This window comes from Numida meleagris, chromosome 5 (genome assembly GCF_002078875.1).
Source record: "Numida meleagris isolate 19003 breed g44 Domestic line chromosome 5, NumMel1.0, whole genome shotgun sequence".
NCBI classification, from domain to species: domain Eukaryota; kingdom Metazoa; phylum Chordata; class Aves; order Galliformes; family Numididae; genus Numida; species Numida meleagris.
In genome coordinates, this window is record NC_034413.1 from 60,401,104 (window position 1) to 60,420,786 (window position 19,683).

A 19,683-nucleotide genomic window follows, 5' to 3' on the forward strand; every position below is an offset into this window, starting at 1 on the left:
CAAAGGACTTTGTGACAAAAGAACTGCAGGGAGAGATACTCAGAGACTGTTCAGTGAACAAACATCCCCTTGTCAAAGCGCTGCTGTCTCCCTCCTGAAGGACACGCTTCGGCATGTGCAGGAGTCAAGGACAGGAACCAAGAAACAAATTGAGATTATGTTCTTCTGCTCCTGTATTCCATTTGGAGAAATTCCTACAGGATGCTCCAGTTAGGCTTTTCACATGCTTGTAGCTGCATCACACAGAGCCATGGCCCCATCTTAGCATGCGCTCTGAGCGATGGAGCAAGGAGCCAAGGGAAGCCAGGTGCAGGACACAGAGAAGCTCTGCATCTGCAGGACAGTCCCCCATCCGGCTCGGGTTTTGCAAGGACTGGACATCCCATTGCCCAGCCTGTTCATCTCAAACTGCATTTGCAGTGCCTCAGACTTCAGAGCTTTCCCAAAGCCCCCACAGCTCTAGGGCAACATTAACCCCGCATCTGGAGCTTTACAAGACACAGATGAGCGCTCTGTTGTCTCTCCCTTTTCTAAGAGCCACATGTACCTGGCTCTGCAGTCCCATTGCTGCTCCATCTCCAAGATGTGCCAAGTCCCCGCTCCCAGAGCTGTGGTCTGGTCCCCTGTTCCTGTGCACATCATGGGAGCTCCATTTGCACGAGGCAGCAGCAGCCCTTCGCCAAAAGGTTCCGCATATTTTCAACAGAGAGAGCGAATCCTTGAGAAGCAGAAGGTTCACAGAGAGCAAATCCTTTACAAGGAAAGGCTGCTGGAGTGGGAGATGTGCTGGATAACACACCTCCATTAATGCTCCTTCCCTGAAAACAAACCCAACTTCCGCTTACTCTAGGGCAAACTCAAAAGGTTTTATTTTAATTTTTTTTTTTTAGCAAATTCTATCACGTAAATGTTAACAAAAACATCTGTACAATTGCCATGATACACTCAAAAGTGAAACAAACAAGATATAAATACAGATATGGATGTAACATGACAAAAGCGGAAAAAATAGAAAAAATACATGCGCATGAACACGGTGCCAACAAAGTCATTTCTCAGGGCTGGCGTTTTTCAGAGAGGTTTTAATTCCCATTTCAAACATTGTTAGCAACATTGTTCTGCTGTATTCTACAAAGGTCTATTTTCCTGTCCCTTAACATGTAATATTATGCTTGATAAATAAAGGGGTGGGGAGAAAAGGTTTGGATGACCAAGGTGTGAGTTAGGTTACTTATACAGGTTATTGGTAAGCTAGTAGTAAGCAATAAAAAAAGACAGTCTCGTACTGTAATCCAGGCAAGCACACATAGTGTACCTTAAGAAAGCCACATGCCTCGATAATTCTGCACTACATGAGAACTGCGGTATGCAGACCGGGGGGCAGATGGATCCATATTCGCCCATGCCCACGGAGCACCGGAGCAGCCAATGGCAGAAAAACACATCCGCATCTGAGAGTTCTGCAACCTTGCAGCCAGGAGCCGCTGTCTGCTGAGAGTTCTCTCCCATTCAGACTTAAAGCATGGTGGGCAAGAAAAAAAAAAAATACACTTTTTTTTTTTTTAAAGTATGAAAAGTTGAAGCCCTGCATAATGGGCAGCAAGGAAAAAAACAAGGCAGCTGCAGTAGGTGGCTACTGCTGGGAGAGGGTGAACACAAGCTTCACCGGTGCGGTGAGGCACTGCCCGCATGCAGATCGTTCTCTGCCAACATGCGTGGACACTGCGGTCTGTAGCCAGAGAGACCTTTATGCTTGCTGAAGAGAGAACAAAACGATTGTACAGCTGTTTGAAGTCAGAATGCTGGAGATCAGAGAGGTGACATTCAGAGCTAGCCCTTTGAGTACTTCAAAGGAAAAAAAAAGATCATGTTCAACATACTAAACAACCCTACTATGTACATTATACGCAATGTTTTATAAATACCTAAGCAGAATGCCCCCTACTGTATACAGGTATAACATACTTCTAGAGTACTCAAAGGATGAACAGTCCTCGACCGACTCACATAATGAAAGAAAGGAACACAATGAGCATCTGTTGACAAACAGAACGGAATCTGATTACGAAAGTAAGGCCTGGTTCTACTATTTTGCAGCCCCAAGTGTGCCAATGGTATCTGAGAAACAGGTGCTCACCTCTGCAGCCACAGAGCATGGCAGATTTCACACCTAGTTTCATAGGACGAGCTGTTAACTCCTTCTTTAGTGTCAGAGCAGGCGCCAGGGTCAGTTCAGGGACATTACAGTGCGTTCACTCTCAGTGCATACTGATAGGATTTTATAAAATACAAAATCATTTTGAGAAGGAATTCAATTCCCGGAGATTTGCTACAGTGTGCCATTCAAAAAACAAAACAAAAAAAACCCCAAACCCAAAAAGCTCCATCACAGCTGGGAGGAACTAAGCGCCATGTGGTCAGCTATGCTGACCGCTGAACCCCAGGACTGGAACAGAATATGGTGAATTGAGATGGGGAGAAAGAGAGGCATAAATAGTAAGCAGTTAGAGTAAAAATTAAAAAAAAAAAAGGAAAAAACCCCAAACCCACTACTAAAAATTCAAGACAGCTAACTGCTGCCAACGAGTTGGCTGAACATTTCCTCAAAAGGGAAAATAAATTCACATTAAACTAAAATAATTTGAATCATTCAAAAAATTAAAAAAAAAAAAAAACAACACAAAACTCTAACAAGCATACTGAAAGGTGTCAAAAAGGAATGGTCCACGGAAAGGGAGACACCAACCATGGAGCAGCCCATCCTCTCCCAAGCAAGGACGGCTCTTCTGAGCCAGCAGAGAGGGCCTGGAGGAATCCCACTACCAGACCACAGGGTTCCTCCTGTCACGGCACTGGGGAACACAAGGGATCAGCCCTGCAGCGAGCCCAAGCCTGGACTCATCCTGATGACCTCAGGAGCAAGTCACCTCTGCTCCCACGGCAGCCAGGAGAGAGGCTGGAAAAACTTTGCAGTCCAGCAAACCTCACAAACCTCGGCTCCTCTGGAGCTGCACCACCCATCACCTTCTAGCACAGCTCCCCAGGGCTGGGGCTGAGCCACAGGAGCACAAACTGATGGAGAGGGAGGACCACAAGGCTTTATCCTCCTTGCTGTGCTCCCCTGCTGCAGTTCTGGCAATGCTCACATGCTGCCACTGAGTCTGCTACCAAGGTGTCCCTTCAGCTCCTCAGAGGAAAAATGAAGGGGGCTGCAGAGAGACCAAGGCACTGAGAGCAGCGAGGGAGCACACACTGCAGGTCCATCACCCCCCTGCAATCGCTGTCACTAGGGGAAAAATCCCAGTTACAATCCATAGCAGGCTGGGGTGGGCCTGTCTGTCAGCCAGGATCCAGCCTAGGGCCAAACACAGCACAAGCATCCTCCTGCTCCCCACGGTCACAGGCATAGGCAGCAGGAACTCTGCCCCTGTCAACAGCAGCATCTCCCTTTGGAGCAGGGTGGTGCTGTGGGACACCTGCTGCTGCTGGTTTGGCTCTTACCTGGTCTGTGTCATAGTCTAGCACATCCCTCCAAAATGCAAAGCACCCAGCAGGGCTGTGCCTGGGGCTGGCTGGGAAGAAGGAGGCTTCTAAAGGCAGAAGACAGCACTGCAGGCTCTTCAGGCACAAGACAGGAACTGCAGCCGGTGACCAGCACTATCCCAGCCAACCCTCAGCTTCCACAGGGTTGTTTTGTCCAGCTTCAGATTCCTTTTCTGTCCTCTTGGATGAACAGTCTGCTCAAAGCACACTAGATTTGTGTGGATAAAGCCATTTACCACCCAACATCAATGGGTCCCGGTCAAAGAGGCAGACCAGCCCTTTGACGCTACAGACTTAAGGAAAAACACAGCCAGCCTCACAAGGCAGCACTGAGATACAGCCTTGCCAGCTCTGACTGTCCACCCAAGGATGCACCCAAGCCCAATCCAGCAACCACTGAGCTCATGTCTGAACGCAGGCACCAGTCTCAGAACTGCGTCTGAGGTTCCCTTTGGGGAGTAACAAGTAACCTGAAGAGTCTCAAGCACGTGAAAGAGCCGAATGGGTTGGGAGAGGGGAAATATTTACACAGTCGACGAAGGTAGCGAGAGCCTAGTTGCTCTACAAAGCACAGCTGGCTGGAGAGCGGTTAGAGAGATCAGCCATCAGAGGTCTGTCAGAAGAACTATATACAAAAAACTCGGATATTTAAAAAGAACCTACTTTCTCATTACTCACTTGATATCTCAGTATTAAAGCATTAGAGGCTGGAACCACAGCCACATCAGCAAAGATCTCCTTGTGGAGAACCCTGCACATTAGGCAAGCTGCAATAGGAAGTACAAAACAGGACCACAGGACTTGTAAGAGGAGATCCTAGCCAGAACGGCTGCGGCCACAGGGAAAGAGCAGTAACTAGCGCACAGAAACCAAAACTGGGTATGAACTAAACCAAGATTTGTTTGACCTTTACGCACGTCCAGGTTTTTTGACTCTTTTGGAATGCTAACCTAAACATATTTCCAAGATTTCAGCAGGCTATACAATATGTTTAAGTATGGCTTTCTGTTGTTCATTTTTAATGAAGACTGCAACACAGACCTTGCTTCCTTTACATTCAGTACCAGTAAGGTTCTACATAAAAGCTTTAAGGGACTAGAATACTGATTGCAATAAATATCTGCACGGCCTCCTTGAGCTGATGAAGTGCGCCAGTGAAGAGTAGCAGAAAGGTCTCTGAGAGGCACCGTTGATTGCTTCTAAGTCTACACATATGTCCACATATCTCCATTAACTGTGCGTTGAAACATCTGAAGAGGAACTGCTGTTGCTGTTGGTAGTTTGGGCCCTCTTTATGTACAAATTTAGTAGCTTCATCTGAAAGAAACAACAAATATCAGGAGAAGATGCCAGGAAAAACAGACGGACAGAAATTGACTGCGAGTCTTAACCATGGATTCTGTAGTGGGCACTGTTTGAGCAAGTTGGCACCAGGCTCTCTGAGGAAAAGCAGAAGCAAAGTTGAGCATATTTCAGAATATACAGAACCAGGAGAGGAAGCCTGGTCCCACTGATGTTTTAATTTAATGGTATTTAATTTAATTGTATGTAAAAAAAAAAACATTTTTGTGTTTCACTTCAGCAGCTGTCAATTCACAGCCCTCAGCCCTGCAGATTGCTCTAGGTGAGCAGGATTCCCACAGAGGTCAGTGGGGCTGCAGACAGGCACGGAATTCACTTACACTGCAGAAATCCAAGAGCTATGGTCCCTCCTAGGAAACACCCTGAACTCACTATGCTTGGAGAAGAGAGTTGGGATGAGCTTTGTTCTTTACAAAATGTTCATTTTCAATGATATGCAAGTATCTTCACTACTTGCTGCTGTTATGACTATGCACTTCCTTTGCAAGGGGTTGTTTTCTTATTGTGCCTTACCACCTTAGGCCCAGATCCTGTAATGACTCATGCATGCATTTAACTTCAAACACGTAGGCAGCCTGCATAAACTCGGAAGAATTACTCACATGTTTACAGTTAGTTTTGTGGTGGAGTATGTCCAAGGCACCAAGGATACTGGGATTATAAAGCCTCTACAACATTTTATAGGGGAATTTCCCAACTGTCCAAATATAAATGAGGTAAATCTCAGCACCTATAGCTCTTTTTTTTTTCCAGAGCAAATGGGAGGTGAAAGTAATTTAAGGACAAATCAACTCAATTCAGAAATAAAATCCAAGTGTCTTAAGTCTCAGATTCTGTTTTGGCCTACAGCACACTTCCTACCCATTAAAGAAACTATTGCTTCGAAACATCCAGATGAAGCCCTCTGAATTAAGTAGCTATTCACATTTGGAGACAACAATTCAGAATTCATCTTATAATAGCAAAGAAATCTCAGGTATTGTGACTTCGAACAGGAGAAACCTTGTGACAGCTTCCTGAACGCCAGCTCTCGTCTGAAGGACAGAGCTGAACTGAAGACTGGTTTCATCTGCAGCATCAGGTCAGAATTTGAGTTTTGCTGCTAGCATAAGCACTGGTAGAAAAGCGTTTGAAAGGCCATTCAAACTTGCTGGTGTCCCAGGAAGAAAAGGACACATCTGCAATGCTATTAAGAGCAAAGCTCCACCTGCATTTCCACCAGCCCTACTCATGACCTGCTGCTGAGAGGTCCTGCTCTCCCACCCATCCCAACCATGCATTCTCACCACTCTTTGCATTAGACTAACTGTTCAGCCATAGAGTGAGCTAAAAACTAATTAGTCTGTACTTCAGATTTGTTTTTCAAGCAGGGAAGCCAGCTGACCCAACTCACTGCATTGTCACCCAACAGTGCAATGCAGAACTGTCGTGGGAATGACCAGCTCAGTAGCAGCTTGCAGTTGCACAGGATCAAATGCATCAAGAAACTAAGCCCTGAACCCCATTCAAAAATTGTTCTGCAGGGTCTGAAATGCTCACGCTGCTAGGCAAGATCTATGTTATTCCAGGTGTTGGCAGGACCAGTTAGTCTAACACATTAGGATTTAACAGAGTACAGGGAATCTGACCCAGAGCTATTGCAAACCCATTGGCTGTTGTCAAAATACCAGAGGCATTACTCCCATACCTTGCTTCCTGTGAGTTGTGCGAGATGAGGTTTCAGTTCTTCACCAATTACTGAATATATTGCCACTAGGCAAAATACACTAGCTTTACGGACACTGCTCTCTGTATTATCATAACCCTAGGAAAGAAGAAAAAATGGTTATATCAAACAACACTCACCAATATCCTTACTGATCAACATAATGAAGAGCTGTTTAGGCTACCAGATTAATAGAAAGGTTCTCGCAATATGAACACTCAAAGAGCCAGAGAATACAATCATCCACCACATTCTATTTATACTATATAATATCCTTTACGTAATATCCTTATATTAGGCTACTAATTATAAGTTATTAATGTCTTAGGTTTTATCTCATTAAGCAAGAACAGTTTCCCATCAGGAACAACGGATTCTATCAAGTATGCACATTCCTGTGTCCAGTTCAGATGACCTTATGCCTTATGAGATGATCAGGACATCTTGGAGTAGAGACACAGCGCTCGGAGCTTGCCTTTAGTTAAGTCTTTCCTGACCCAAATCTAAACTAAAGGAAATAAAATCTACTCCCAAGCAAAAAGCTGAGATAAAATTTTCAGCAGAACGGCTTAATGGTTGTATCATTTAGAATACGAAACACAAAGCATTGTTTGGTGAATAGATGTTCTATCCAAATAGGCATTTGGGACAGCTGTACTCAGGCATTAGAAATTGCAAAAGTCATCATCATTACGGATTATTTCTCTGCCGGGAAAGCCGTGAGGAGTGATGCTGCAGGGCTGGGGCGGCTCACTAGCAGGGCTGATGTTCTAGCTGCAGGGCTGAAATGCAGTCTGACACAACAGCCTGCAAACCCAGAAAGCTCTGAATCCCAAAGAGCAGGAGTTGGTCTGGAGGCAGCTGTGAAGTTAAAGGCCAGAGTCACACACAAAAACTATCTTTGTCAGCACACCAGTTGTGGGTTGGGATGCCTCATTTTCTACAACACAGCAAAGCCTTTAGTGCAGGTATATCAGTGCCCCATCTCCACCCTCGCCAGGCAGTCTAACCACCGGTAACACAGCCAGGCCTCTTCTTGCTCTCCTCCATTACCGGTGCATTCCTTTCTCCAAATGAACAGGGCCTGCTTCAACAGGAGATGTGGACAGTGCCTCATCCCACAGCAGTCTGGTATGTGGCTAGGGCACATCTTTGTGGGAGGAGCAGGAGCGCTGTGACTCCACCAGAACTCAGATGGCTCTGACGGCTACACCCAACTCCATGACCACAAGGGCCTGCCAGGCTGGGCTTTGTCTCTCACCAGTAGGAGATGCTGGTGGGCTGCTGTCCCTGCAGAGTGGGACCCAGGAGAACCAGAACTGAGACCAAGGAACCTGCAAGCACTCCCCACCCAAGCCCCTCTAAGAGCTCTGCTCTGCAATTTGCTCACACCCCAAACCCAGGCGCTCTACAGAAGCACAGCCAAGATCTTTCCATATACAGAGATCCCTATCTGTTCACATGGGCCATGGGCATCCTGCTCTGAGCTGCAGAGCTGTACACTTGTATTTGCACCATCACTGTTGGACACACCTCACCTTTTCACCACTGCTGTTACCCTCACCAAGATAACCAGCCACAGTGTGTATCCCCACATACTTTCCAAATATGAGTAGTAGATTCCTTTGATCATTATGAATTCCTAATACAAAGAAACATCACTGGCAGCTCCAAGGTGAAAAATCATCAAAACACAGAAGCCATTTAATAAAGCAAATATATCCGTGTTATTAAAGACATGCTGCTCCCAAACACTTCCACTGCATTAAACTCCTTTGTCTAGATTGTTGTCACCAATGATGCCTGAAAACTTCTTCAAACAAAAGTTCACATCAATACAGAATTGCCTGATTCCCAGAGTTTAAGAAAAGAATTGAAAGAGCTTACATGACAAAGCTGGGATGCATCAGGGAAATTTCTGACTTTGCTCTTGTCCTTCTGCTTGCTCTGTATGCTCACAATAAGGAGGTTTCTTTATTCCAATTCTCCACTGAAGTTTTACTCACCTACATATATGAACCCTTTCACACAGACCCATTTATTCTTGACACAATCGCTCCCCAGTAAACACAGTGGTTCTGTCCTCCATTATTTTCATCACGCTTCGGCTCACCCCCAAAGCTTAGCCCTACCAGCTGCTTGTGCAAGGGAACTGAGTACAACCCCACTACAGCAAGCACTGAAAGATAAATTCACAATGTAAGATCAAGAATTAGTGCTGGCAAAAACACAGCTCCCCGCCCAGGGTTATGAAAGAGGTTGAATGAAGTCAGTGAGCAGTTTAGTCTTGATTTCAGAGAGAAAATAGTCCTTCCTATCTGGCCTGCTGCATTTCAAATTCATGTGCAAAGTACAGTAAAAGTACAGAACATCTCAGCGATGGTTTATGCTCAAGGAGCATTTGTGGCATGAGATTCTATACCTGTAACAATCCAGGAATAATATCAGGAAGGAGTTGATGCAATGATTCCTTGGAAATCCTCTCAATGACCTTTGTCTGCATTTTGATGGCAGCTAAATTAATTGGATAATCTGCAGTCTGAATGATGGGGCAAAGCACCTTGATGCATTGCTCAGGGTGGATGGAGCTTGCCAGGGTAGAAGCAGCTTCCTCAGCAGCTCTGACGACCTGAAATGAAAGCAGAGCAAAACCTTACATTAATGAGGTTACACAGCCAAAAACACCTGCACGTACTAGGATCAAATGCCAGGAAGTACTTGGGGATGTTTATTAACAGATCAGCAGGAGGCTCGTCTGTGATGTGATCAACTATGAGAATTCATATTCTTCACCTCCAGTGACATGTTTGTTCCAGACAGACAGTGGTACACAGTTCATGCTGCCTGAAGTAACTGTGTCAAAGTTTGGGAGTCATCCACCACCCAAGAAAGAGAGGCACTGCTGTCCTAGGAGAAGAACAGCACTCCAGCCACCATCAGGGAACCTAAACCCACCAGCTTTAACTTAATATGAAATATAACTGCTTAAACAGTACAATGAATGACACTGTTGTGCTTTTTAATATGCATCTGCCCTGCTGAATGCTTGGGTGCCCAGGCTGATATAAAACCATGCCTGCACACCTGTTGTCCTGCCATGTCCCAGCAAAGCACTGCTGTAATCCAGCCCAGGCTGTGGAGCCAAGCAAGATTCAGAATAATCCATAACGAGGCAACAGTGCTTTGAGTGTATTCAATACATGAAGTTAGTGCTGGGACACTATAAAACTTGAGAGGAAGAACAAGCTGAAACAGTGGCAGCACCCACCTTTTGTAACCAGTTCACATTGCAAAGCAGTCACACAGGATGAGGGAGGTCCTAAGCTCAGTATTACCCTTCACCTGAGGAAAGGCAAATCCAAATATTTCACACTTTTCCCCAGCAGGCAGGACAGCTAGCTGAAAGAGGAAGGACCTGATTCTCTCCTCCCATGAGAGTTTATTTTATATTCTACAGTAATTGGATTAAAAAAAACAGGATGGGAAGCAGGTTTTCTTTCTTCAAGGGCATGTGCTAATTGCTGGGCAAGAAACTCAAGGAAAATCTGTCCCATACAATAAGAAAAAAAAAAGACACCAAAACAAAGACACAGGTCTCCCAGTCACTTAGACTGAAGCCACGACTGCTGGATTCTCTTCAATCCCCTCCCACATACATGGAATCAAACTCAGGGATTTCTCTTTGACTCAGGCAACCCACAGACAGATACAGCTCTATCAAATCCTCAGGAGAAGATGAACTTCTGAAAGGAATAATATATGGATTATATATGTAGCAGGAGTATTTTGAAGTTTACCCCAGTCCTCACTAGGACAAGAATATCTCCCTGCCCAGACTACAAAACATTTTCCAAGAAGGAATTGATTTTAAGATAGCAGCAATGAAGAGCGACCAGCTCAGACAGACTACTGATTTAACTGAAGAGATTATCCTGGTCTACAAAACCTGCTTCACCCACAGCCTTAGCTCATCATGGCTACAACGCAGTCACTGATCCTCCACTCATGTTGAGCTGCCTCCCTGAAACTGGAATGGCCAAAGGTTACTTGTACATCTGTGGAATACCCAACAATGAAAGCGATCTCAGATATTCCACATGGTATGAACAAGGCAAGGCACAGGCAGGAGCTGCCTGAGACCCTGACTGCTGAAGCTGTCCACATGCTCATCTATCTCAGGCCTTTCTCAGCAATTAAACATAGTGTTAAAACATATTCCAAAAAGAACGGCAATCCACAATGTGGTCAGCGTTCAAAAAATGTCATCCTGAAAGATCTGTGCATGAGTAACCAAGCAGAACAGAATGCTTGTTTAGCTCTTCCAGATATTTCTTTGCTAATTCCTTTTTCAATTTCACACATGAGAAGCATGAAAGTTAACATTTTTCCATGCTAGCCAGCTTAGCAGGAAGGACGATTTTTTGAGAGGGAGGAAGAGAGAAATATCCAAGTACTCAAGGAAACCTAATGCCAAGGTTTGATATTGTGGCACTAAATTGCTGGCATGGCTGCAGTCAGGGGCTCTCAGGAGGTCTCTATGCAATGTGAGGAGGTTTCTTTAAAGAAATTCACTTCTTGGCACTGCAGCTTTTGATGCTGTCTCTCCTAGAGCCGAAATACTGCTGACATCAAGCTCTCTACAGATAACACAGAGAAATTACAGAGGGTACAGATATCTCACAATCAGCCCAACAACATTCACGGGCAAGTCATTTTAGCTAAATAAACATTTATATACACATTTAAAAGCTCTACAGCTGGTTAGGCACTGGCCACTTGGAATTTTGCTTTCTAGCAACTCCAAATCCTTTTAGTAAAAGGAAGGCTTAGACATGCATTATATGTATCATCACGAATTACTAAAAATACCCCTTTTTTTTCGTTTTTCAAATCCTCATGGTCTCTCACTTGACAAGAAGGTAATAATATCATACCTAGAGACAGGCTCACCTAATACACTCCTGTGAATTTGGATTAGGTAAAAATTTCAGTGAGTAATTCTGAGATAGAGGTCTACAATTGTTTGCATAGTTACGAGGATAGTGTATGAGACAAAAAACTTTGTTTTAACAGCTTATTACTATTTCCAAGCACCAAGGATTGAAATACAGCCACAATTCTTCACAAAATGACCCAGGATTCAAAGTGCATGTATTTTGCGTATTATAAGGTCAGCAAGAAAAACTGTACAGACATAAAAAATCTTGCACTTTTACAAGTCCTTCTTTCAGCAAAGCTGGCCATTTCCAGCATGCATCTGGCTGTATTTACACAGCAGTTGGGTATTTCGCATCACTTCTCCATGCAGTGCACATCCTTTGAATACAGAAGGGCATATTACTCACGTCCAGAAGGCTTCCTGCTGATACTAGCTTGTAAACGTGACAACACCAGAGACATTTCCAAGTCTTTCAAGAGCACATCTGGCAAACAGCATCTGCATCCAAGCCACACTTCAGCATCCCCCTTAAGCGTATATTTAGCTTTAATAACATGCTTGAGTCCGACTGACGTCAATGGGACTCAAGCGTGTGCTTACATGCTTGCTTGATACAGAGGCTCTGCAGGTAACTAGCTGCCTTGGAAAAGAACAGCAAGAAAGAGGGTGCAGATGAAGGTGCAGGGCAGTACCAGCTGTGAGCAAACCCAGAGGACAAGCTCTTCCCTCCTGCACCTCCGCTGATACAGAAAGCCAAAATGCCACCACTCTCCAACACAAAGAGCAGTCCTGCCCAGAAGGTCTTTCATTCTGGCTTTGACAGAATAAAGCATTTAGCCATCCAGAACAACTGTGCATCCCACGAGGGAAAGCTTGCCTCTGAATACTTGCACAGCCCTGCCAGAGTTGCCTTCCCAGTAATGCCAAAGAAAGGCAGCAGCATTCCTGCAGAGAGGGAAATGCATTATCAAAAGCTACAACCTGCCAGGTCATTTGGCAACGAGGGTATGCAATTATAGCTGAGTTTAGTGAAGATATTTTGCCGTGAGGCACAACAACTGTGTCTTGCAAATTTTACATACCGTACAATATCAAAAAATCAAATATCTTTTTTAATCAGGGTTTTAATCTGACCAACAGAGTGAAACAACCTTAAAAAAGAGTGGAAGAAATGAGCAAACATCAAACAACAGTTCTTCCTCCCGTCTTTGGGGGGAAGATTGGCACATGCACACTGGGAAGCAATAGGAATTGTCCCATTAGGCTCAAGCTAACAGCACACACCACAAGAACTAGTGGCTATGAAATGCACCCTTTAAATGTGGGGAAAAAACAGTGCTGTTCACTATATGCTCAGACTGAGGAGGTCATTGCCACAGAAGGATGCAGATAAAAGATTAAAAATAGATAAGGTCACTGAACAGCCATTAAAGGTCAGCAGACAGAACTTTCAGCATGGGATAGCTCTAAGCTTCAGACAGCTGGAAGGAGGGAAGGTATCTCTGATGAAGTATCACTGCATGCTCGCTAGTCATTTTTTTAAAGTGGAATATGGAGTAAAATTTTTTGTCTAACCTAATACAATTTTGTTCACTTATCTCAAAAACATGAAAGAAAACTAGCAGAGTGTTCAAATGATGGTAACAGCTGGAAGAAGCAAGTTCAAAAGGGTGCCTATGACGCAAGATCTGTAAGACCAGAGAGAGCCTGCAGTGCCTTAAAAATACTGACACTAAGCTGTGCATAAGGTATGTCACAAACATGACTTTACCTCCTAGTAAAAGCTTAAAGCAAACCATGGCTGGAACTGGATAGTTTGATGCCATTCAACACAAGGCAGGCAGGCCAGGAATGCAGATCTGAACGATAGCACTTTGCCTTAAAGAAGCAGGTTTTTCTCCTTCCCGAAGGCTTACCTTTTGCTCTACGCACTAGAGACTAGATTGAGCCTGACTTCTGCTGGCATAACATAAGCTGTGTTTCCCAGTGGGCTCACTGAAAGAATAACATGCCCACTTCACAGGCTATGCAGGACACCAATGTAACACGTTGAGATCAGAGTAGAGCAGCACCCATAAACCTAGATGAGAGTTGTATGGGAGTACATATGAGATTGCAAGCTGAAGTACAAATATTAGCTGCACTGCCTCTGTAAAATGTAGAGAATTAAGTAGTGTATGTTTCTTCTGTTGTTTTTAAGAGAAAAAGAAAAGGCACTCAAAAAAAAAAAGGCTTTTTACTCCATTGTGAAACAAGTAAAGCATCAGAAAGCATCATCACTGAACAGAAAAACAAGGTTTTGCTTTCGGGCTTACAAGGCGCACAGCTTTGTTTTCAGAACCAACTTTTGGCATTTAAAGGTGGTTACTTAAAGCCTGCATAATCTAAGCTGGAGGGAATGGAGGCTTACCACTGCCTAGCCAGGCAAACTCCCATCCCTGAAGGGTATACAGTCTGATCCAGACAGGAACAAACAATTAAGCACTGAGTTTCAAAGCAGGAAGTGGACTCAGCAGTGGGGGGTGCTAAGTAGATGAAAAAATAAGGGATTCAGAGGAGATAAAGCAGATTAGATTGCTTCTCCCAGGTGCTAAATATTTCAAATGTGTTGGGAATTAGAGGAAGCACAGAAACGTATACTATAAAACATCAACTGCCAAACTGCAGCACTTGGAAGCTTCCAGCATGGGCTATGCATTAACTAACCTTAAAGACTGATCATTCAGTGTTTTTCTTTAGTAAGCTGTGTTTTACAGAAAATGATACGGAACGTATCATCATCGGAGGACAGCTGCACATCATCTGAAAAATGTCAGAGGTCAGTCTAAAAAGCACCTCAGCAAGTCAGTAACAATTAAAGCTAATGGACAGCTGTGATTTGCTCTTTTCACCTTCCTTTGGATCATTACGACAAGGAGTGTTACATCCCAATTATGCCTATGGATTTCCTGGATAGTAAAAGGCCAAAGTTAGGTATCTAATACATCGCTCAAAGTCTTTTCCTTACACAGAGGAAGTACCAATCAGCTAGGCCTACAGGCTTCACTGCAGAGAAAAACAGAGCAGCAGAAAGAAAGCAGGGAATGAGCTGTCCAATGATTATCAATGGTAAAGATGTTCCGTAACAGTTTCATAAGATAACTATTTCTGTTTTGCTATACTAAGTAATAAGAACTTATACTCATTTTGCTGGTATGAATCTGAAGCAATGTCATATCAATGGTACTGGGTCACCACACAGCATCTCTCCTTAGTTATGGGTGAGTAAGTACACTGGAACAAATGAGTTAATATTAACTAATCTGCAACAGAAAGACAGTTCTCTTCCAAGAAACTCCAAACAAAGAGTGATAAAAATCAACAAGATTTAATACCATCCACAACTTCAATTACATTCTAATACTCTAAAAGAGAGTGAAAGGCATTTACTGTCAACTCCCATAAATATTTACAGTTATGACTGAAGCAGGCTCAACTCTTCACATCACCCCATTAAATTGACAGTACTGAGCAGATTATTGTACAACAAACACTGTAAAAAGAGGCTAGCGTTAAAAAGCACAAACTAAACATGGATTCCCAACCCAGAGTCTCCTAGTCTGCCGCCCAGGGTTATGTTAATTTTGAACCTGCACTGAGGTCAGTTCTTTGCCGATCTCCTTCATTTGCACCCACAAGACAACTCTCAGCATCCACTCCATGTACTCCACTCCATTTTCTTCTTTAGTGTCTCTTAGTTGTGCTGCTTCACTGACGTTACACTTTGCCTTCAACAACGGAAGGCAGTAGAGCTCTAGCCATATCAAAGACCTAAAAGGCTTCAGCTTGATTTAACAAAACACCCAGTTATTCGGGCATCCAAACACATCCAACCTTGCTAACATAGCACTGATGCTTCCAGATGTAATAAAACCACAGCCTCTTTTGTTTCAGACAAACTATTAGCTAGATATTGGCACTCAAATGGAGAAAGGTATGGTATTTCACCGAATTGCAGGGGTTGGAAGGGTCCTCTGGAGATCATCTAGTCCAAGCCCCCAGCTAAAGCAGGCTCCCCAGGTGTCTGTTGGGTTGTGAAAGTGATGATGGCCATGCTGAACAGAAGCAATATTGCATTTGGGAAGACAAATTAACTTTCTTACTCATTTTCAAAGAACTGCCTCTTAGTACAATGACTTCTTGGAGACATCTGAGGTTAATGGTTCTGCACTTTGCTCCTTTTCAAACTCCTCTCTCTTTGCTTGGTCATTTTATACTGATTGCCCATTGGCCCAAACATTACAGAAAATGGGAGCAATAACTTGCAGGCAATTAACAGTTCCAGTGCTAAAGAGGAAACTCAGGTAAACAAGACCGCAGTAGGTACAGATCTCTCCCAACAGTCATTTTCTGCTGATTCATGCAGCCTGTTTGAAATGACCTCAAACCACAAACTAGTTTAATATTTTCTAATACAAGGCAGAAACACAAACCCTAGTGAAATGTCCTATCAGGGCATTACATTGCTCAAGGATTAGCACTTTCCTAACTTTACTATACAGCAGATTATCTCAAAATAGTTTTTACAGTATGAAGGAAGATTTTATTTTATATAGTCTAAGGACAGTATACCCACTGCTCTTAATATTACTCAGTTTCAGTGAAAAATAAAACCATAAGACAGACACTAAGATCTTCCCATTCATTCTTCAGCTATTATAAGTGCCTTTCAATCACAAACTGGTGAATTTTCACTTAGTCACTCACTGAGTGTGATCAAGTCAAAGGGCAGCTCCTCCACAACCCCAGGAGACAGCAGTGCTGCAAAGTCAGCAGCGAGCGGGAGCTGGAGGGCCACTGCTGGATGGGAATTTGTGACGTTCCGGCCCAGGGCTATGAGTTTGACCAGCTGAGCCATACCCAAAAGGACTCAATTTTTCACAGACTTAACAGAATCGGCAAGCCCCAGCTACAGGTAAAAATACCTAAACCATTCTCACAGGTGTATATATAGCCTAGTTCATGTAGACACTCAAGTGAAGACTGGGAAACTTTTCTTAACCTCATGAATGCTGATGTCCTGAAACAACTCACAGACAGATGCCATCTTTCATGGGTTGCGTTATGGTTCTGAGAGCCCCATTTACACAGGGATCAGAAAAATAGACATACATAGAATGAAAAATATGTTGCAGTGTTCCAAACTATGCTCCAATGGCAACATTCTCAATAAATTCGGTGGATAAAGTGGGTGGGACACAAATATCATGTACTTGGGTTGTTTCTGGGGTTTTGCTTGTTTTTAATATCAGCACAAGAAACAGCACGTGCCTCTTTCAGCATAAGCCAGGTTAACATCAAACACCCATTCTTTAGGCTGTTCACTCCTATTACACCACCAGTACCAATACTTAATACAGCTGTACAAACAATTGTTTACGGAGAGAAAAATGGAACTACACCTGCAGTGTCCTGCTACGACAGCCATAACCCAAAGGTCTCACTGGAGCAGTTGGATATGTGATCTTCTTAAATGATAACAATGCTATGCAAAACCACTGAAAAAAAATCAAAGGAATGCTACATGCAGAACAGCGGCTGCTTGCTGAGAGCAATACAGCTCAAACTTACTCTTCCATAAAGAAATGCCAGAACTCATGATTCTTCATTCCTGGCTTGAGTTTTACTTTCTGTTACAAAAGCCGATCCTTCTCTGCTCTTCCTCAGAAGGCATCTCACATGCAAATCCCCAAAAAGAACCTTTCCATACTACAAGCATGAAGAACATTGTGTGGGGAGTACAGAGGCATGAAATGTCATGCTTTCAACATTACACCTTCTTTCAGTAAAAACTGTCAGTCATACAAGGACAGAGAGGTCCGAATGGCATTGAAAACATCAGAGATCATCTGGAAATGTGCTGCAACTTTGGAGGATTTTGTGGGGAAAAAAAAAGGCACTGAGTCAAGGTGAGCTGAGAAGTATGCAACCAGGAAAACTTGCCAATAAAAGGCACTCCTTCAGAACACAACGTTTTGTCTGACTGCTTTTTATCAGGAAATCAATTTACAACTGCTTCTTATTACTCTGAACTGAAAATGACAGGAGTGCAAAAGCTCTAAATTGAGAAGAGGAGAATAGGCAGATTGTGGCAGTCCTCATTCAATGAAGGATTGAACATTTTCTCCTTTTGTATTTAAAAGATATCCAGCCTGTTAGGTTCCTTCTTCCATAGGGGATGTATTTTGTTTTGTTTTGATTTTTAAACAACACAGTTTTGCTATGCACAGCTAATGCAACCTTGTGTCAGTTATGCAATGCTCTGGAAGCAGCCTGATCTATACAATGATCTTTTTCATGACCAAAAACACTCTCCAGACAGAGATACCTAGAATTGCTAGTTTAGGGCAAGCCTTTTGCAGGGAAGATGAAGAGTTAAAGGAAGGAGTTTGGTAACTAAGTCATCACAGAAACACACAGAAATTCACATGCTGTTTTCCAGGGTTCGGTTCAAACTTGCAACACGCAGAAGGTAGAAAAGATGATCTAGCTTGGAAGCCAATTTGCAAAGACTGACCTTTAATGTACTTTGATCTGCTTCCAATATAACCATCGTGTCCCTGTATTTTTTTATTCCAGAAGAATACTTCCAATTTCGTATGAGTTCTCTCGCAATAGGAAAATGCAGTTCACCCTTCCCTTGGCTTCCTCCTTACTGCCCCAGCTTCTTTTTAGCAGCATGCCCTCTTTGTCCACTTTCTGCTGTTATTCAGCAGTTCAAATTCTCCACTGTGGCTCCATTTCATAATTTTAACACAGCCCAGCTTGAGTACAGCCGTTGTGTTCTTCAGTACATTTCTCAGTCTTCCCTGTGCAGACAGAGCGACCGCAGTGCCCTTAATGAGCTCCACTAACTTAAGAAAGATGCACCCTTCTACCTCTCCCAGAACAACCAACTGAATCCTGGAAAACCAATAAACAATGGCCTACAACTCCAGATAGTTCCAAATACACTAAAAATGAGCCTGTCAGTCTCAACATTTTTCTTCTAGCTTCAGCAAGTATACATCTTCCCCCTTAGGTGACTTCATATGGTTCTTTTCTACTGTCATGATGGGTCAGCATGCTTGTTTGTTAAATCTCACAATTCTTCAATACTATTTTCCCAGCAGCAGCATCAAAAGGCCCACTCACCTCCTTGTGGGAATCCTTGTGTGCTTCCAGTGTTTTCATGATGGTCAACTCTGCATAGTTTTTGAACCTTGCTGGCTGATTCCGTAGGATCTCTCTAAGGACTCGCAGTGCCAAGGCTCTTATTGAATGCTGTGTCAAGAAAAATCGATGTTAGAAAAAGTCATTTCTCATCAAAATTGCATTTTGAAGCAAATTCTCATGGCTCTCTATGCAGTAGAAATCTTATATAGCTCTACCAGCTCCAGTGGAGCCAAGCAGTGTGATCAATAGCTAAAAACAAGAATTGGTTTTATATAAAATGACCGTTCCCATTGGTAGAATCAGAACAACTCTACATTTTTAAATTCCATACTCTTCTGGCAATAAGTATAAATTCATAACCAAAACACCATATCTGCATTACATGAACATGGAAAGACATTCAAATTGTATTTGTTTTGCTCTTCCTCTTCTGCTTAGCTCTGCAGATATCAGATTGGGCTCCATTCATGCAACAAAGCTGTTTCTCATGTACTACTGCAGTAAATCAATGGTGTTCCTGTAACTCCTCTGGAAATTACTTTCAAGGACAGCCAATCTTTGTAGTCACTACTAACCTATGTGTTAATCTGTTATATATCAAAAGATCATTAGGAGAAGGCATTTGTAACATCTGCTTTACTTTCACAAGTGTTACATTAAGTCTTTGGCCTGTAGCCATTCCAAATAGATCCATCATTTCAGTAGAGGAATACTTGCTTTACTCTATACTCAGCCCTCAAAGTATGCTCTTTGTTATTCATCTGCAAAACTCACAGATTAGGAAACTTACTTGTACTTGAAGCACCAGATCTTCATACATACGTGATGATGCTATGATTAAACATGTAGGACTACAGAAACTCATGCTGATATTAAGAAAAATGATTGTGAGAAAATATCAGCCATATACACTGCCCTAGAAAGTAACTTCATTTCTGAT

General features: G+C 43.2%; 1 protein-coding gene across 12 annotated transcripts in view; it reads right to left on the bottom strand.

The window, feature by feature from the left end:
- CLASP1 (cytoplasmic linker associated protein 1) overlaps positions 842 to 19,683 on the bottom strand; it is a 154,396-nt gene continuing 135,554 nt past the window's right edge. For all 12 annotated transcript variants that reach the window (XM_021397902.1, XM_021397900.1, XM_021397896.1 and 9 more), the window contains 4 exons: positions 18,723 to 18,851; positions 9,033 to 9,239; positions 6,593 to 6,709; positions 842 to 4,860 (listed from right to left, as the gene is read on the bottom strand). In XM_021397902.1, coding sequence (XP_021253577.1) covers positions 4,774 to 4,860; positions 6,593 to 6,709; positions 9,033 to 9,239; positions 18,723 to 18,851 — 540 coding nt within the window. In that variant the 3' untranslated portion in view covers positions 842 to 4,773. The remainder of the gene's footprint in view (positions 4,861 to 6,592; positions 6,710 to 9,032; positions 9,240 to 18,722; positions 18,852 to 19,683) is intronic.